Here is a 17,237-nt window from a genome sequence, read left to right as displayed (position 1 = left end):
GCAGTATATAAGCTTTTTTTCTCCTTAATTTCTGAATATCAATATTCAATTCATATCACTGACTAATTTTGATTTGTGCCTTTGTTAGTTTGATCCACATTATTGGTGGTAGTGCCTTTTTCAGCTACTGTTATTTATTCTCATACTACTCGTCTCATACTCTGAGTCAATTAAGAGCAAAAACTTTGTGGATGCTTGAAATCTAAAATGAAAACAGAAAATGCTGGAGAAACTCAGCAGGTCTGGCAGCATCTGTGGAGATGCTGCAGATGCTGCCAGACTGACATGAGTTAATGACTTGGTCAATCAGAAGTCTTAAATGTTCAGATCAATAAGTTATACCAATAGGGTTTTGTCACATTCATCAGTTAAAGCTAAGAAGGAACCATGAGGTGATTTCCAATACTTGACCATAGGCCTGTTTCACCTGTCAAAGCTGCATTTTGAAAGCTCCATAAAGGAGCACCAGCCGTAATAATCTTATATTGTATTGACATACTTCTCTTCTGGAGAAACATGTTCCTTTACAGAAATGAATCTAGCCACCTTAGTCACTGTGTAACTTTATGGTATGTTATAGCATGAAATCTAAATCGTCATAGTTACTTTATAAATATTTATCCATTTAAACATACTGGATCCATGCAAGGTTTTCTGGTAAATATAAATGTTCTAGATGAAAGGTTGCAACTTAGTTCCTAATATGGTGGAATAATGCTATTGCATGTGTCCATAAGTACAATATGCCTTGGCATCATATGTGTCTGCTATGCAAAATGTTTAACATAGGAAAGTAATAGGTGGTTATGGAACAGGTTTACCTTGAAGTTGTCAAGTTCCTTCATTTGGCAACTGGTAAAACTATTTCTGTTTGGAAGCTTTTGGTAGGACACTTCTTCCTCAATATGATTTAGAAAGGTTTGAATTTATCCTGCTGTGCAGAAAATTAAATTATTTTACAATTCTTAGCAAATGCCATTCAGAAAATTGGATCAAAGTGTCATCTTAGTCTTCCCAAAATTATTTAAGTTGACATCAAAAGAAGCATTAGGTGGATAACCATGATATATATCAATTCCATACAGCTTAATAAAGAGCAAAGCATAATACACAGTAACTGTAAAACATACTGTGACCAACCAGATTTAAACCTTAAAATCTAACTTAGCTAGTCATTGGAATTGGCTGTTTTCTGCAGCACACAAAGATACATAATCACTGTGAGGGTTTCAGTTTGATGTATGAAGTTTAATCGGGGAAGTTCTGTAGCATTTTACTACTTTACCAGAATTTGAATTCAGATTATAACTTTCAAGTGGGCTGAAATCTATATTAATATAAAGACTAAAACTGTAGAGTAGCTGTACAGAATTAGTGCTGGCGACATGGTTTTATAGTCAGTGCCTGGTATGGTACTGCCCTAAAATATACCTGAAAATAGTTGAGAGAAAGTAGGTAGACTATATTGTGGTATGTTTTTTGTGCAAATTTACATTTAAATTGCTGAAAAATGGATAAAAATAGTGCAACTTCCATTTTCACAATTGGAAAAACCATCAAGTTTTAAGTGATCAAGTATAGGTTTTGAAAAGATTTTATGGAGACCTGTTCCATATGTCCGTCATTTTCTGCCGATTTTGTGTGTAATGTAGAGCCATTGAATGCAGTTTAATTGTTTAAAATGTGCAAGTGTTTCTAGATAGTTAAATTAATCTCCGTAGTGATGTTTTACTCATACCTTTTTATTTCATCAAACTGTAGAGGTCTTATTTCATAAGTAACATTATTGTTTGTGGCTAATGATTAGAAATTTGACAATATCAAGATAAGCCTCTTGTAGCCCTACTTTAAACATTCTGTACAGCAATGGGAAAGAAATACAGGGTGATGTAAAATAGGTGTTTTCTTTACTCTTTTTGATTTCCGTTTAATCAGCATACTTAACAACAGTTTAACATTATATGAATGAATGTAATAAAAACAGCATTGAAGTAATAATGATAGGAAACTTTTCAACAAATGCAAGGAATGTGGAACATAATGGCAACACTTCAAGAGAAATTGTTCAATATCCAGAATACAGGATTGCAAGGACCAAATAGTCTAAAATATTTGGGTCATTCGCTAAATGCAGTGGTCAGGAAAGTAGAATGTAATAGGTCATGTTTTGAACTGCAGAGCTTGTGTGATTGGCAGAAGGCGTGTGCAGTACTTCCTTTTATATTCAGAAATGCTGGACACAGACTGCTAGTTAGTTAGGGCAAGGGTGCATTTTGCTACATGCTTCATTACAGATGCAGCAAATTACATTAACTGGAGATCTGCTGACAAATTAACTGTATTTAATAAACATATAATCATATTGGGTGGGACCTCCTGAAAAAATTAGTCATATGCAATGATGAACAGGACTCTTGAAATATTTATCAACAAAACACAGGTGTGCTTAGTGTCCAAATAAAATTAAATGTTTTCATACCTGAAGACATACAACCACTTTTGTCAGCAAGCATTCTTTAAAAAAAATCTTTCCCTCTATTTGTGACATTCTCATCTCTCCATTAGTGACTGGAAAAAAACAACCAGGTGCCTACACCTTGGCCCTAAACTTGAGCAGTTTCATGAGAAGAGCAGAAAAGTCCTTATTGACAATTTTCTGTATCTATAAGGAGCTTGTGGAATTAGTTAGGCAGCTAAGATAAGAAACTTGGGAGTGGGAAGTGAATATTTGTGCCACTGTTTATTTGTGTGATATGTTGTGATGTATGTTTTGCGTGGCATAATTACAATATTAATTCAGGTGATGCTGCACAGTTTTGAAATATAATTTTTTACTGTCTGAAAAGAAAAGTTGTATTTTGAAGGAATTCTTGATCAATTAGATTGAGGCCATTACTACCAAGTAATCAATCGTATAGTGACAAATGTTTCATCCAGATAGGAAGCATGATATCCTCCTAACAGAGGTGATGATATAATGTCAAAGTTGCAAATATTTGTCTCATACATAGTCCAGGCTCTGCAGAAATCTTGAGAAGTGACAGATCGGCCGTCCTTCTGAGGCCTCCTCAGGATGAATATTTGCCCACTGGACCGGAGAAACAGTTGAACGCTGAACTTCTTTGTCTCCCTTTGATTTGCAGTTGTTTCCAATAATACAGAGCGAACGTTGTATGCAAGTTTAGAAGGCTAGCAATTTCAGATGTGAGAATGACCAAAATTAAAACCTCTTTCCAAAGCAAGGTTAGTGTTACATAACCCTGCAGTTACATGTATGAATAATAAAAGGCAAAGAAAGGAAGAAAGTCTCCCTGCCCCCCCACTAAGCACTCAGAAGATTCATCTCGCAAGGTCATGGACAACCAAGCAAAAAGAGGGACACAAACAAGGATAAGAGTTCAGGGTCTCCTTGGATGCAATAAATGAGAAACATAACAATTTGGAGAGGAAATTATCACCCTTTTGTGAATATGTATATATGTGTGTGTGCGCAAAACATGGTTTCGGACGTAGCGTTTACAGTAGTGTAATGCTACCTTTTAAGTAAGTTTACGTTGTGATGAAAATAGGTAAGCTCCCATTGGTTGTTAGATAATAAAGATAAAGGTTATGTTAAAGTGTTCTGTTTTCACTCTTGAAGTAATAAAATATGAATTTAAATAATCCCAGAACCCAAAATAAAAAGTCATTAAAATGCACTTTTTTGTCAATTCTTATAATTACTGGGGACAATTAATAGAAACAGTGACTTCTTTGTATCTTGCTTCAAAAGAGGGCAGATGCTCAAACATTGCTGTTTCAGCAGTATGATATTCAGCAATCACCTTTGCCTTTCTGTGATGTCCTTTGAGATGAGGCTGAATAGTATTTGCCCATGAAGGTAGCATTTGTTTTAAGTGTTATTGCATAGAACTATTGCTTCATTCCATATTTTGATAGTTTGTTGTGAAAACTGGTGAAAGCATTACATTTCACTTTTTTTCTCTTTTAAATGTTATCTTTTTAGTAAAGTGTTTTTGAACAAGGTGAAAAGCTAAGAAGTACCTAATGTTCTTTGTGAGTCTCCCAATTTTTCAGAAGCTGAACTGATACCAGGCTAAATTGGGGTCTCTATCATTTTTAGTTTGTTTATTCATAAATGTGTAAAATGAGAATGAATTTGTTTAAAAACAAAGCTGTGCTATTGCCAAAGAAGGTGATGAAAGAGCTGTATGAATGTTAGATTTTAAATTGTGAAAATTATTTTCAAGACAGTATATTTGTATTCAAAACAGTAATTTGGTTATAAAATTTTGCTGCAACACATCTGGAAGATACTGTTTATTTGAGAAATCCTAATCAATGTACATTATAAATGTCGTTGGCCATCTTTTTTGTTCATTTACAGAAATATGTCAAATATTCATTGAAAAATGTACAAATTCAATTGTGTGTGAATCTCAGCAATCTGGGATACAACTGAATGAGGCTGTGACAACATGCCTTATTCTTGCCCGCTTGCCAGCCTGTTCCCCATGCTCGCAAACTGTTTACTCCGAAATGTTGCTAAAATATGTGGTTAGAAACGTTCAGTTTTAGCAGAAGTTACATTTTCTATGTTGATAAATTTTCATTATTGAAATCACTGAAAGAAATTCTGGCTTGTAATGGTTCAGTTTCATTGACTCTGAATAGCCATTTTTCATTTACAGCAATTTATAACGCCAATAGACATGTGATATGTCTTTTCTGTTCACATATATTGAGGTGCTATTCTGCCCCAGGGGTTCTTGCAGTTTTGACCCTGCAAAATGCTGTAAATGCTGACAGCAAAGATGAATTTATGATTTTTGTTTTAGCCGAGCACAATCATTTTATGATTTTTTTACTACATGTTGCGTTGCTTTTCTATTGATATTTGAGCTCCCAAAAATGTAACAAATATGGAACCAATCCAGGTACGACGACCACTAAACCAGGATCTTCTTTCAGTCCATACTGTTCAAGAGTCCAATTTGGAGAGTAATTTTTCTGATTTTATTTTAGAAAATAAAAATATTTATGCTTGTCTATGGTATTTTTATGAATTAATTTATTAAGTTACGTATGTATATTACAAAACCAGCAGTAGTAATTATGCCACATTATATATAGTATTCCTTTGTGTGAATTTGGGCATGTTGCATGTAGATAGACTTGTATACAGAAATTGTTCACAGTTACTAAAGCAAATACATATTAAAATATTCCTGCTGAAATTTTTGAGTTCTTAACTCTGAAGTGAAAAGTAATCAGAATTGTCTTTTTGTTTCTAACCGTCTATCCTTTATGGAATGTCTTAAATTACCTTGTTTCTGTAATCTGCACTTTCATTTAAAATCTGTTGTCTTCTATGAGCACAGCTGCAATAATTCAGTTCTGTGGTGTAGATTATTCAATTAAATGTTATTTTATGATTAAAAACAAGCAGCTTTGAAAAGTGACTTGCAAGTTTTTACTTGTAATATGGTGATAAATTATTTCTGTACTGTAGTTTGTGAATGTTTTCTGCCTCCATGATGTTATGTACCAACCTCAGTGAGTATTGTCATATTAATCTAGAAATTTTCAAGTTTGATGTTGTCTCTGGAATCATTGTTGTGAAGCATACTAACAATCTTTTTAAAAATCAAATTGCGTGCTTAATTTTAATGAGCCGTTGTTTTTGTTTTAGGTGATCTTCATAAACAGTGGTCCATCAGTGAAAAAGACCGAAAGGTAAGTTGATCAATCCTGTTTATAAGGTTTTTTAAAATTATACCTGTACTAAAATACATAGTAATGAAAATCAACCTATTCTGTATTCTTCTGTTTTCTCCTGTTTTTCACATGGTGGAATGATAAATCTGTGATATACATTAAGATCCTCATTTTGCAATCAACTAGTTAGAAAAATATCGTGTCTTAATGAGTGCAAATTGAAGGCTGGACTGTAGCTTTTTTTTAATGCTTTGCTAGGTAGTATTTAAAAATGCTGTTTTAAGAATAAGTTTGTGGATTAAGTGAATGATAATGATTGTAATTTTCAGTTAATAAGCATTTAGCCTAGGTTTTGCTAAAAGCAGCCCTTTCCCTTCCTATTGAAGATTCGCCAGCCGAGCTGTAATTAAGTTTTATTTTCTAGATTTAGAAGTTTGTAGAGGAACATATGTTAGAAAAAGTTTGACTTTTCGAAGTGAATGCTGTGTACTGATGACTTATGGCATAAATCCAGAACCCATTTAAAACAAACTGCATCCTTCAATTAAAAATTAAACAAATGAGCTTTCTCTGGCTTTTGCTTGATTCCGATTTAACTTACACTCAGCCTTGCTGTCTCTTTTTTATATTTGTTTAATAATATATTTATTCGGCTTTTTTTCTGCCATTCTCATGTCTTTGTTATCACACTTGGGTTTTTATAAGCTCTCCACAAAATTATTTGTATCGTTACATTTTACAAGCATTTCCTTAGGCTGCTTTTCTTTTTGATTTTCTATTACTTCTCTTCACTTTTTTAATCCTTTTTGTATTTTTTTGTTTCATTGGTGATCTAAACCAAGAACAGTGGCAACTGGTAAAAGAATTCTTACCAAGAAAACAATTATTTGATAATAACAATGTGATGAGGGAATAAAAGGTAGGAAACTGGGTACCATCAGTAACTGAAGAGGAACTAGTCAAAGAAGATGATGAGCATTATCAAAAGGAAAACTGTGAGTCCACAATAAAACAGATGAAATCTTCGAATAAGAAGATAACTGAACACAGGATTAATAAAATGTGAAAATAGCTGGTGAGGGAACGCATCTATCCTACAGTTTCTGTAAAGAATTCACATTCTGATTGTGAAACCGATTAATGTTTTGACTACCCTTCAAATATAAACCAATCCATTTATGGAGTACTTCTGTAAAAACTCATTGTGCAATAGTGCCCTAATGACACAGTACTCTGAAAGTACTTGTCTCCTATATGACTGGATAGGCATTAATAAACATTTTTTCTGGACATAATGTTTCAATGAATTATGTTTATATAAATCTGAAATCAAAATCTATAATCCATGGTTTGGTTTAGTTAAATATTATAAATATTTAACTATATTTGATACTATAGCCGACTCGATGGGCTAATGGATTAAAGCATCACTTCATATAGCACTATATCAAACATGTCAGAAAGCTGGCAAGTCAATCATACAATCAGTAAAGAGTTAATTGATCTAAGCCAGGACTGCATTTTTTTTTATTCAGTCATGGCATGGTGTTGCTGGCTGACCAGTATTTATTGCCTGTCCTGACTGCCCTTGAGCAGTTGGTGGTGAGCTGTTTTCTTGAACGTGCTGTAGGTTGACCCACAATGTTCTTGGGGAGGGATTTCCATGATTTTGACCTACTGACAGTGAAAGAGTGATCATGTATTTCCAAATCAGGCTGGTGAGCAGCTGGAAGGAGAAATTGCAGGTGTTGTGTTTCCGTATGTCTACTGCCCTTGTCCTTCCAAATGGAAGTGGTCGTGGATTTGGAAGGTACTGTCTAGGGATCTCTGGTGAATTTCTGCAGTACATCTTGTAGATAGTACAAACTGAGGGTCAATAGTGGAGAGAGTGGATATGGTACCAATCAAACAGCCTGCTTTGTCCTAGATGGAATCAAGCTTCTTGAGTGTTGTTAGAGTTGCACCCATCCAGGCAAGTGGGAAATATTCCATCACACTCCTGACTTGCGCATTTGAATATGGACTGCTTCAGTGTCTGAGAAGCCGCATTTGGAGTGTTACTGCTGGTCTCTGATTGGGAAGAAGAGACAACATTTTAGGTTGCTGATGTTGTTGCCTCTGTCCGGTGCTTACCTATCAATGCTGGACAAAAGTTGATTTGGGTTCCAGTGTAGAGACCGATATGTTCAAATGGCTTATTGGCACTTGCTCTGTCAGCTCAAAGGTAAAGAATTGGCAATTTGGAATCATGGTCCTCTGAGATTAAGAACTTCAGAAAAGAAAAAAACGTAGAGGCTTGGGAGAATAATCATGGAATAAAATAAGATGTTAACATATTTTTTATCATGTTTCATGTCTTATTAATAATTATTTTTTGATTCTTTTTAGCCATTGTTTGGGAAACATCGCAATCGTTACTATACATCAAATAAAACCTTGCACTGCCGGAACTGTGGTAAACTCGGGCATGACTCCAAAAGCTGCCCATCTGAAAAGGTAATAGCTTGATATTTGAAACAGATTGTCCTTTATATTAATATCAATGAAGAATATGAACTTGTTTTCTAATGCATGATTTTTAAAATGCTGAGAATTTTCTGCTAATGCCATTCCCTTTAATTTTGTTTTCCCTGTGTGCAACAATAATGTGCTGTTCCTTTAAGATTGTTGTGCAGTCACATCTTGAATAGAAAGTTGGTTTGGCGCACTGCAAAATAATTTCTGAATTGCTGCATGACTGTTCACCCATACAGCTTAGAACAGGGCCTTCTCAAACTGTGGGCCTTAATATGAGATTTTGGGATGACAGCCTTATCAATAGATGACCAGCAGTGGTGGCTCTGGACATGTTGTAACACACGTCTCGGGCAGGAGGGACTTGAAACTAGACCTTTTGATCCAGAGGTAAGGGCATTACCACTGCATCACAAAACCCTTGTAGCTAAGATTGAATGCTAACAGCATTGTGATCCATTGACATTTGCATTTTTTTCTCTTGGAGGGTGTGGTCTAACAAACAGATCTCTGACGCTCAATTGATACTGCAAAAAAGTCTTTGAAAGGTAGTTTTTATTGTGCAAAGAGCACTCTCATGATTAAACAATTCCACCATAATGAACTACTTCTACCATGCTCAGGAGCTAATGCCCCAATCTGCCTGAGTCGCACAAGTTCTAAAACATTAAAATAGAGTCTCACAGGAAAATATTTGGGAAGCACTGGCTTAGAAGAAATGTTACTGTTCATTACAGTAAATTGCCATTATAACTCTGACTGTTTCTCTAATTCCATACTGCTGTGGAGAGCGAGGTCATTTTTGTTTCATATGGTAGATAAGGCACAACACGTGTTGGTTTAAAAAAAACCTGCCCAATTTTGTTATTTTCTGCACCCAGGAAAATCGCTTCTAATTTTTCAACTTGCTTTATCATTCAATTTTGGTTCACAAACTAGCTAAAGTAAGGGAACGTCATTCAATCCATTTTGCTTCATCCATCCAGAATGATCATACAGCCCCTACACTTCAGTATCCAATTGTTCTAAGTGATTCCAGGGTTTTACCCCCACTATTTTATCAGTAGCCCATTTCATATGTTGATTGTTCTTTTTGAAGATAGACTTCCTGACAGCGGGCCTGGTAGATGGATTCTATGGGTGGGAGGTTGGCCTTTGTGATTGTCTGGGCCGAGTTCACCACCCTCTCTAACTGTCTCCGATGATGAATGGTACAATTGAAGAGGTCTTCTTGGACATCTTCAACCTCTCCCTGCAGCAGGCCAGATAGTGATACATCCAGACAGAATGCTTTCAGTGGCGCACCTATAAAAGTTGGCAAGGGTATTCGCCATCATGCCAAGTTTCCTCAGCTTCCTGAAGAAGAAGAGACGCTGTTGGGCCTTTGTAACCAGTGCATCCACATGAAGAGTCCAAGAAAGCTTGTTGTGGATGACCACTTTCGAGGAGCTTGACACACTCCAGTCGTTCCACCTCCGTGCTGTTAATGTATAGGGGGACACGAGTAACATCCTGCTGAAAGTCAATAATGAGTTCCTTGATTTTGCCAACATTGAGAGCTAGGTTGTTCTAGATGCATCATTTTTCCAGGTCTTCCTCCTCCCGTCTGTAGTCTGTTTCATCACCATCTGAGGTTTGACCGACTATGATGGTGATATCAGCGAACTTGTAAATTGCATTAGTCTGGTATTTGGCAATGCAGTCATGGATATACAGTGAGTACAGTAGGGGGCTGAGTATGCATCTCTGGGGGGCTTCAGTGTTGAGTGTTAGTGAGGATGAAATATTGTCCCCAGTCTTCACTGATTGTGGCCTGTGGGTCAGGAAACTGAGGCTCCAATTGCAGAGAGTAGGGCTTAGTCTGAGATCACGAAGTTTAGTAATCAGTCTCGAGCGGATAATAGTGTTGAAGGCTGAACTGTAGTCAATGAGTAGGATTCTTACGTAGCTGTTCTTGGTGTCCAGATGATCTAGGGAGGAATGAAGGGCAAGTGATGTGGCATCTGACATGGATCTGTTGGTCTGATAGGCAAATTGGAGTGGGTGAAGAGTAGTGGGGAGGCTGGAGTTGATTAATACCATGACCAACCTTTCAAAGCACTTCATGACTATTGAAGTTAGGGCCACTGGGCGGTGGTTGTTGGGACCTGCTGCATGAGCCTTAGGCGCAGGGATGATGTTGGCCCTCTTGAAACAGGCAGGGACAGTGGCCTGCGGCAGGGAGAGGTTGAAGATGTCCGAGAAGACCTCTGCAAGTTGATCTGCGCGTGCTCTGAGTGCATGTCCTGGTACTCCGTGTGGTCCCATCACTTTCCTTGGATTCACAAGTTGGATTCACTTATACAGGTTACTTCTAAAACATAAAAGCTTTGGCCTAAAGTCTCATCTGTTTACGTATAAACAAAAAGGCCGTCAGTACCCTTTTATCTCTGTACCAAACCCAGTTGTTTCGGAGCACCGAGCGTTTTATGACCCCTCCAAAAAAGATCAGGCACCGTGTATCCTTGAGAAAAGGAACAGCTTTAAGAAAAAAGGGGCAGCTTTTGTGGCATTTGCTACATTTTTTGTTGTTCTGTCCTATGTATTCTGTTTTCTGCTAATGTATCCTGTCTCCAGCAGTCTCTAACACTAAGACTGTGATACACCCCAGAGACCTCTGCACTTCCCAGGTCTTCCTTCTCTTTCAAATGCCCATCCACCTACTATCCTGAACTCCTTGTGTCTCTGGGGTGCTTACCTTGTGAAATGTACAATCCAGAAACTCTCCTCCTTCCTGCTGTTCTGCACTGACTCCAACTCCCCCTCAAGCTCATGACTCTGACATGAAGAAACTCTCCCGTGACTGATGAAGTATCCTGAAGTTTCTACACGGCGCAGGAATTGCAAGCAATATGTCTTGTCTGTCAGTCCGTTTTCAAAAGAAAGGCTCTTCTATTTTGAATCTGATTAATATCTTGTTTAAGCTGTTGATTTTAATTAATGCCTCAACCTGATTTTTATTATAATCTCTTCTTAATTCACATTCTGTTACAATTATTCCACCTGTGCTGACAATATTTCTGTTTTTAAACCTTGCTCCCTTAGCACTCACACTATATTGCCTTTCTTTCCTTTAACTGCTTTAACTATACTGTCTTCGCCTCAGGTGAATAAGCCGCTTATCTACTGTTCTGTGATACACATTTTGTTTTGATGTTTAGTTGTTACGGCTTTTTTCCTCCAGCTGATTCTCGCAACCATTCGACCAACATTTCTTTCTTTCTTTCTTTCTTCCTTCCCCCTTTCCCTTTTGCTTTTCCTCCTTGAATTGAATTAGCTTTGTTATCACATACTCAAATGAGTACAGTGAAAAGTTATAGGTTGCCACTGACACTGCCGTCTTAGGTATAAGGTACATGGTACAATCCTTAGTTACAAAATAGAAAAAAGTTACATTACAGCTATAACTACATAACCATCGGTCAGCAAAACAAAAAGTTAAAAAGACAAGCATCACAATCTTTCTCCAACGGCTGTCTTCAGCAGATCAATGCGGGGGCCTCCATATAGTCTGCTGCCACGATTTGGTCTGGGTCACTATTCCTGCTCCCACACTGGGCCACTGCCGTTATGCTCTGCGCTGGACTGCTGGTTGCCGGTGGCCCCCGCTGAGGTTGCTGTTTGCCAGGGTCCCCACTGACTGCCAACCCCAGCTCAGAGGCTGAGAGTTGGAGGCCAGAACCAGGTGTCAGAGGTCAAAAGAAGGGAGGAGAGAAAAAAAAGAAAAAGAATGGGCTGAGCAGAGGAGCTGCAGGTGGAATGTCCTACTGTGCTGCCCTTCCTTCCTTTTGCTTTTCCTTCCTTCCCTTTCCTTTTGCTTTCTTTCTTTTCCTTCTGCTCAGTTGAAGAGGGGGCAGTGAGATGCAGGATGAGCTAAAATTGATACAGGGAAGATGAGCTATGCTTAAATTTTATTATTCATCAGTGTGGGTCCATCCAAGATTACTGAGGGACGTGAAGATTAAGAGGGACTGGAATTATGTTTCAGTCTCTAGCCAGTGTCTTATCACCATTATCCTCATACTTCATAATATTGCTTATGCTGTCTGAAAATTTTGAAATTGTGCCTTGAACTCACTTTGATCATATTTAGTATCAATCCCTAAGTGTCCCAACTGCATACCTTCCTCTGGTTTGGGAAGCAACTATTCACCACCACGCTCGCTGTTGTCATGCTACCAAATTCATGCAGTGCTGTGTTCCCTCTTGCCCTTTTATTCTCAAGACTTCAACTTTACTGGCAGTCTTACCTGACACTTTCTTACGTTTCCTGAAGACCTTGGGATATTTATGACCTGGTCCCCTTTCTTTTTGAGCCAGTTCTGTGTTTTTGCTGTTACATCACATTTACACGTGACTACTTGCAACTGCAGGTCACCAAGTTTGAGCATTTACTGTGTGCATTGTAAACTTGATATTAATATTGCTATGTTACTCAACAGTTTTACTACACACAAAATACTTGAGAGGTGTTTGTCCCTTCCAGATTTTTGTGCACCTTGTTTATCTTTCCTAATGCTAGACCCCAGTTCCTAGCTCCTGACCAAATTACTGTATATACTCGCATAAAAGTCAATCTCACTTAAAATTCGATCCCCCATTTTTGGCGAAAAAATATGGAAATGTCCATATCTCATGTAAATGTCAACCCTAATTCTTTACAGATAACAGATCAACATTTATGAGCCAAGGTATTATACTGTACATAAACTACGATGTGGAAATGAATTTTCTTTTTGATGCACAATTCACACCAGTGTTAGACTATGGATTTCTTAAATTCGTTATTGTGCAAGCACTATAATTACAAAGTTTATCACAATTATTTCCTGTACAAGATAGTCCTACTGGTATATGAATTTACTTCACTATAATTACTGTGCCACTGTTGATGATTTCTCACTGCTATGTTGATTGGTGAGTCTGTATGAGAGTCAAATGTCTGATAACATTTTTATCAGAAATAAAAGTTAAAATGTTCATTTGAAAAACTAAAACAACAGTAGATGAGAGAAAACTGAGGGAATGGACGAATTTGGCGTAAAAGGTTTTAAGATGCATCAGAATCAGGTGACAGCCTCCTTTTGTGTGCAGCTGAGCTCAATTCCTCTAGCATTCGTGAAATTACTTTAATTCATTTTTTAAATTCATTTGGCGATCAATTAGGCTTCTGCTTTTGGACTGTAGCATACATTTCAGCCCTTCAAAAGTAGTATCCATGTAAAAGTAGACCCCATAACTTTAACCTTAAAAAATAATCTAAAGAAATTTGACTTTTACATGGTAAACAGTCATTTGTAACCTTCCCCAACAGCACCAGTAGAACTCTAGATGAGGACATTTGTCAGACTCTATTTGGGTGCAACCCATCCAACCTGTATAGGTCCCAGTGTCCCAATGATCCAAACTCCTATCCTTGATGTACTTTATATGGTACGATCTGCCTGTAGAGCACGTAAAACAACAATAAATCAAATTAAATCTCTCTCCATCATTCCAACCATGCATTAATCTATTCTATCTTCCCCTCTATGCACTGACTGGTGGGTGGCATTAGGAATAATTTAGCAATTACCATCTTTGAAGGCCTGCTTGTTAGTCTCTTTATTAACTACTTAAAATAACCTTGCGGGATCTTATTCCATTTTTTACTTATGTCATTGTTACTGCTTTGTACAGTGAATTAGCTGTTCACCTGTACCTCTGAGTCCTTTGCAGATGCTCCGTGACATCCTTGATCTTGGCACTAGTGGGACAATTTATCAATTGGATTATGGCTACAATTTTCCCTTTTCCAGACCTGTTTTGGGGATGGGTGTATTAGATGTCAACTAAGTCGCTGTGGCCACTGCCATGAGAGCTCGCCAGATTGTTTCCCAATTAGCTTGTTAAGAGATGATCAATGAGCTTCTTGACCTATCATAGCCCTCAACACTGGTCTAGTGGCTTACCAGAATCTACTGAGCAGAGGCTGGCAGCTTCTGTGACCTAACAATTATTGGTCAAGACTTACTCTTTAGGGGACCTAATGATGAGAGTGTGGGTCTTTTTGCTTCTCTCATAGCGAGGATCGCTTAATGGACAGGGAGCTGGGAAATGAGACGTTGTGACTGAGAAGCACAGGGGTTGGCTTTGAGGCCGTTCCTTGCCATCTCATCCATGTATCCCATTGTTCCCAAATTGGGGCATATGGAGATCCGACCTAAACCCAGTAGGCAGGTTACTCTTGGTTACTTAATTGGGAAACCAACCGCTTTTCTTGCATTTTGGGAAGGCAGAGAATTGAGAAGCTGGAAAGTTGAGACCTTTAAGTAACCATTAATTGACAACTTAATGCCTTAGTGGCTAGTGAGTTGAGAGAGTCTCCAATGGACCTTCTTGCCTGGCACTTAATTGGTGAGATGGCGAGAAATGGGTGAATATCTTTTAAGGCCAACTCACCCAGTGATTTCTTCTTCTCACTTCCTCTCTAAGCTACCTCTGGGAATGGGAAAATTGCTCCCAAGGTGTCTGGTCACAAAAATGCCTTATGTTTCACTAACCATAGTTTCTCTTATCACTATTACTACTCCTCATCTTCCTCCTATTGCCCTTAATAGCAGAGCCAACTGTGGCACAATGGACTTGATTCTGACTGTTCTCACCAAAACAGTGGGAAACCCAAATGCACAGTAGAAATACAAGGAGTAGCGAAGACCAAACACGGCAAGAACAAATCATGAATAAAAATCAATATCTTTCATCACAACACAACAGAAAAGTGATTAGTTGTTTGAGGTGCCCAGCATTGAGAACCACAAGCCTAAGAGATTCGGGATGGGGCATCAGAGCAGAGTTTGAGCTCCAACTTGTGTTGATTACATTCCTAAATAGCAAACATCACAGCAATTATCAGCAGGATATTGCTGGACTGGCTGGGAGTGAGTAAAGTGCCAGTTTGTCCAGAATGAATATCCGTATAGATAAATGTAATGTGGTACATTTTCATAGGAAGAATACAGAGACCATATTTAAACAAGATGGATCTTGGGAGTATGGATGCATAACTCACTAAAAGTAGTAATGTGAGTTTTTAAAAAAAAGCCATTGCTCGAAGGATAAAAATGGAAAGGAGTGAGATTATGTTAAACATAGAACCTTGTTAGGGCCACATCTAGACTACTGTGTACTGTTCTGGCTTCCACATTGTAAGAAAAGTATCATAGCACTGGCGATGTTGTAACAATTTCTCAGAATGACGCCAAACTAAGCGGTTATACCTGAAAGGAAAAAGTATGACCAAGCTAGGACTCTTGATTCTAGGAAAGAGAAGACAAAGGTTTTATTATTAAACGATATAAAGGGTAAAAATCAAGAAGATAGCTACCACTGATGGGCAAGGTCAGAATTAATATAAATTGATGCTAATAAATTCATTAGGTAATTCAGGACTTTTTTTGGTGTTCCAGCATGTGCTTTCATTGGTGAACTCATTTTAAGGGCAAAGCTAGACGAAGGAGCAAGTAATGGAAGTATATATTGAGGTTAGATGAAGGAGGATTAGGGAGGCTCAAGTGTTGCAAAAACAACTGGTGTGGACCTATTGAGTTTAATGGCCCGTCTCCATACTATGAATCTCATGTAATATTGTAAATTTGTAAGTGTAGAAATATTAGTTTTGTAATTATAGAGTAAGGTTAATCATATTGCTTTTCATTGTATCTACCTCCCATAATTGCATCTACTCAAAAATATCATTAGATTATGTCAATAATTTAGAAAACTTTGCATTTGTAGGTTATGATCAGTTGAGATATAAAACTGTAATCAACTTAAGTAATGAGCAATAATCTACATATCTAACTTTATTTATCCTTTTTTTAATTACCAGTGAGCAAAAGCAGTAGAAATTGTTATCCAGTTTTAAGTCTTCTATGGGAGACGTTCACATCAAAAGAATTAGCTTATAGTTTGTGTGAACCATTGAGTCAGCTCTGCCATTCAGTTATGGCTCATATGTTTCTCAACCCCATTCCTCTTCCTTCTCCCCGTAACCCTTGATCCCCTTACCAGTCAAGAACCTATCTATCTCGTCTTAAATACACTCAATGTTTTAGTCTCCATAGCCCTCTGCATAAATGAATTTCACAGATTAACCATCTTCTGGCTGAAGAAATTCCTCCTCATCTCGGTTCTAAAGGGTTGCCCATTCATTCTGAGGGCATGACCTCTATTCCTAGTCTCTCCTAATGTAAACCTCTTCTCCACATCCACTGTATTCAGGCCTGTCAGTATGCTATATGTTTCTTTAATCTGATCCCCCACCCACCCCCACCAAAAATCCTTCTGAACTTGAAGTCCAGACCCAGAGTCCTCAACTGCCCCTCATATGTCAAGCCCTTCATCTCTGAAATCATTCTTGTAAACCTGCTTCAACGTCAGCATGCCCTGCCTTACGTTTGGGGGCCAAAACTGCTCACAAGATTCCAAATGTGGTCTGACTAGAACCTTAGGAGAAAAGGAGGACTACAGATGCTGGAGGTCAGAGTTGAAGAGCCTCATTCCTGACAAAGGGCTTATGCCCGAAACGTCGATTCTCCTGCTCCTCGGATGCTGCCTGACTGACTAGAACCTTATACAGCCTCAGCAGTACATCTCTGCTCTTGTATTCTAACCCTTTTAGATGAATGCTAACATTGCATTTGCCTTCCTAATTGCCAACTGATCTTGCATGTTAATCTTAAGAATCCTGAACTAGGATTCCCGTGCCCCTTTGTGCTTCAGATTTCCAGAATCTTTCCCCATTTAGACAATGGCCAATACCTCTGTTCTTCCTACCAAAGAGCACAACTTCACACTTTAACACTTGTATTCAATCTGCCACTCTTCCATTTTGTCCAAGTTCTTCTGCAGCCTCCCTGCTTCCTCAACATTACCTGTGCTTCCACCTATCTTTGTTTCATTTGCAAACTCAGCAATATTGCCCT

General features: G+C 37.9%; 1 protein-coding gene across 1 annotated transcript in view; it reads left to right on the top strand.

Annotated features, from left to right (window-relative positions):
• zcchc7 (zinc finger, CCHC domain containing 7) overlaps positions 1–17,237 on the top strand; it is a 280,949-nt gene that overhangs the window by 180,937 nt on the left and 82,775 nt on the right. The window contains 2 exon segments of the mRNA XM_072589625.1: positions 5,693–5,736; positions 8,107–8,214. Coding sequence (XP_072445726.1) covers positions 5,693–5,736; positions 8,107–8,214 — 152 coding nt within the window.

Source organism: Chiloscyllium punctatum, chromosome 2 (genome assembly GCF_047496795.1).
Source record: "Chiloscyllium punctatum isolate Juve2018m chromosome 2, sChiPun1.3, whole genome shotgun sequence".
Lineage (NCBI taxonomy): Eukaryota > Metazoa > Chordata > Chondrichthyes > Orectolobiformes > Hemiscylliidae > Chiloscyllium > Chiloscyllium punctatum.
The sequence above is the reverse complement of the archived record's forward strand: the minus strand, read 5'-3'. Positions and strand labels throughout refer to the sequence as shown.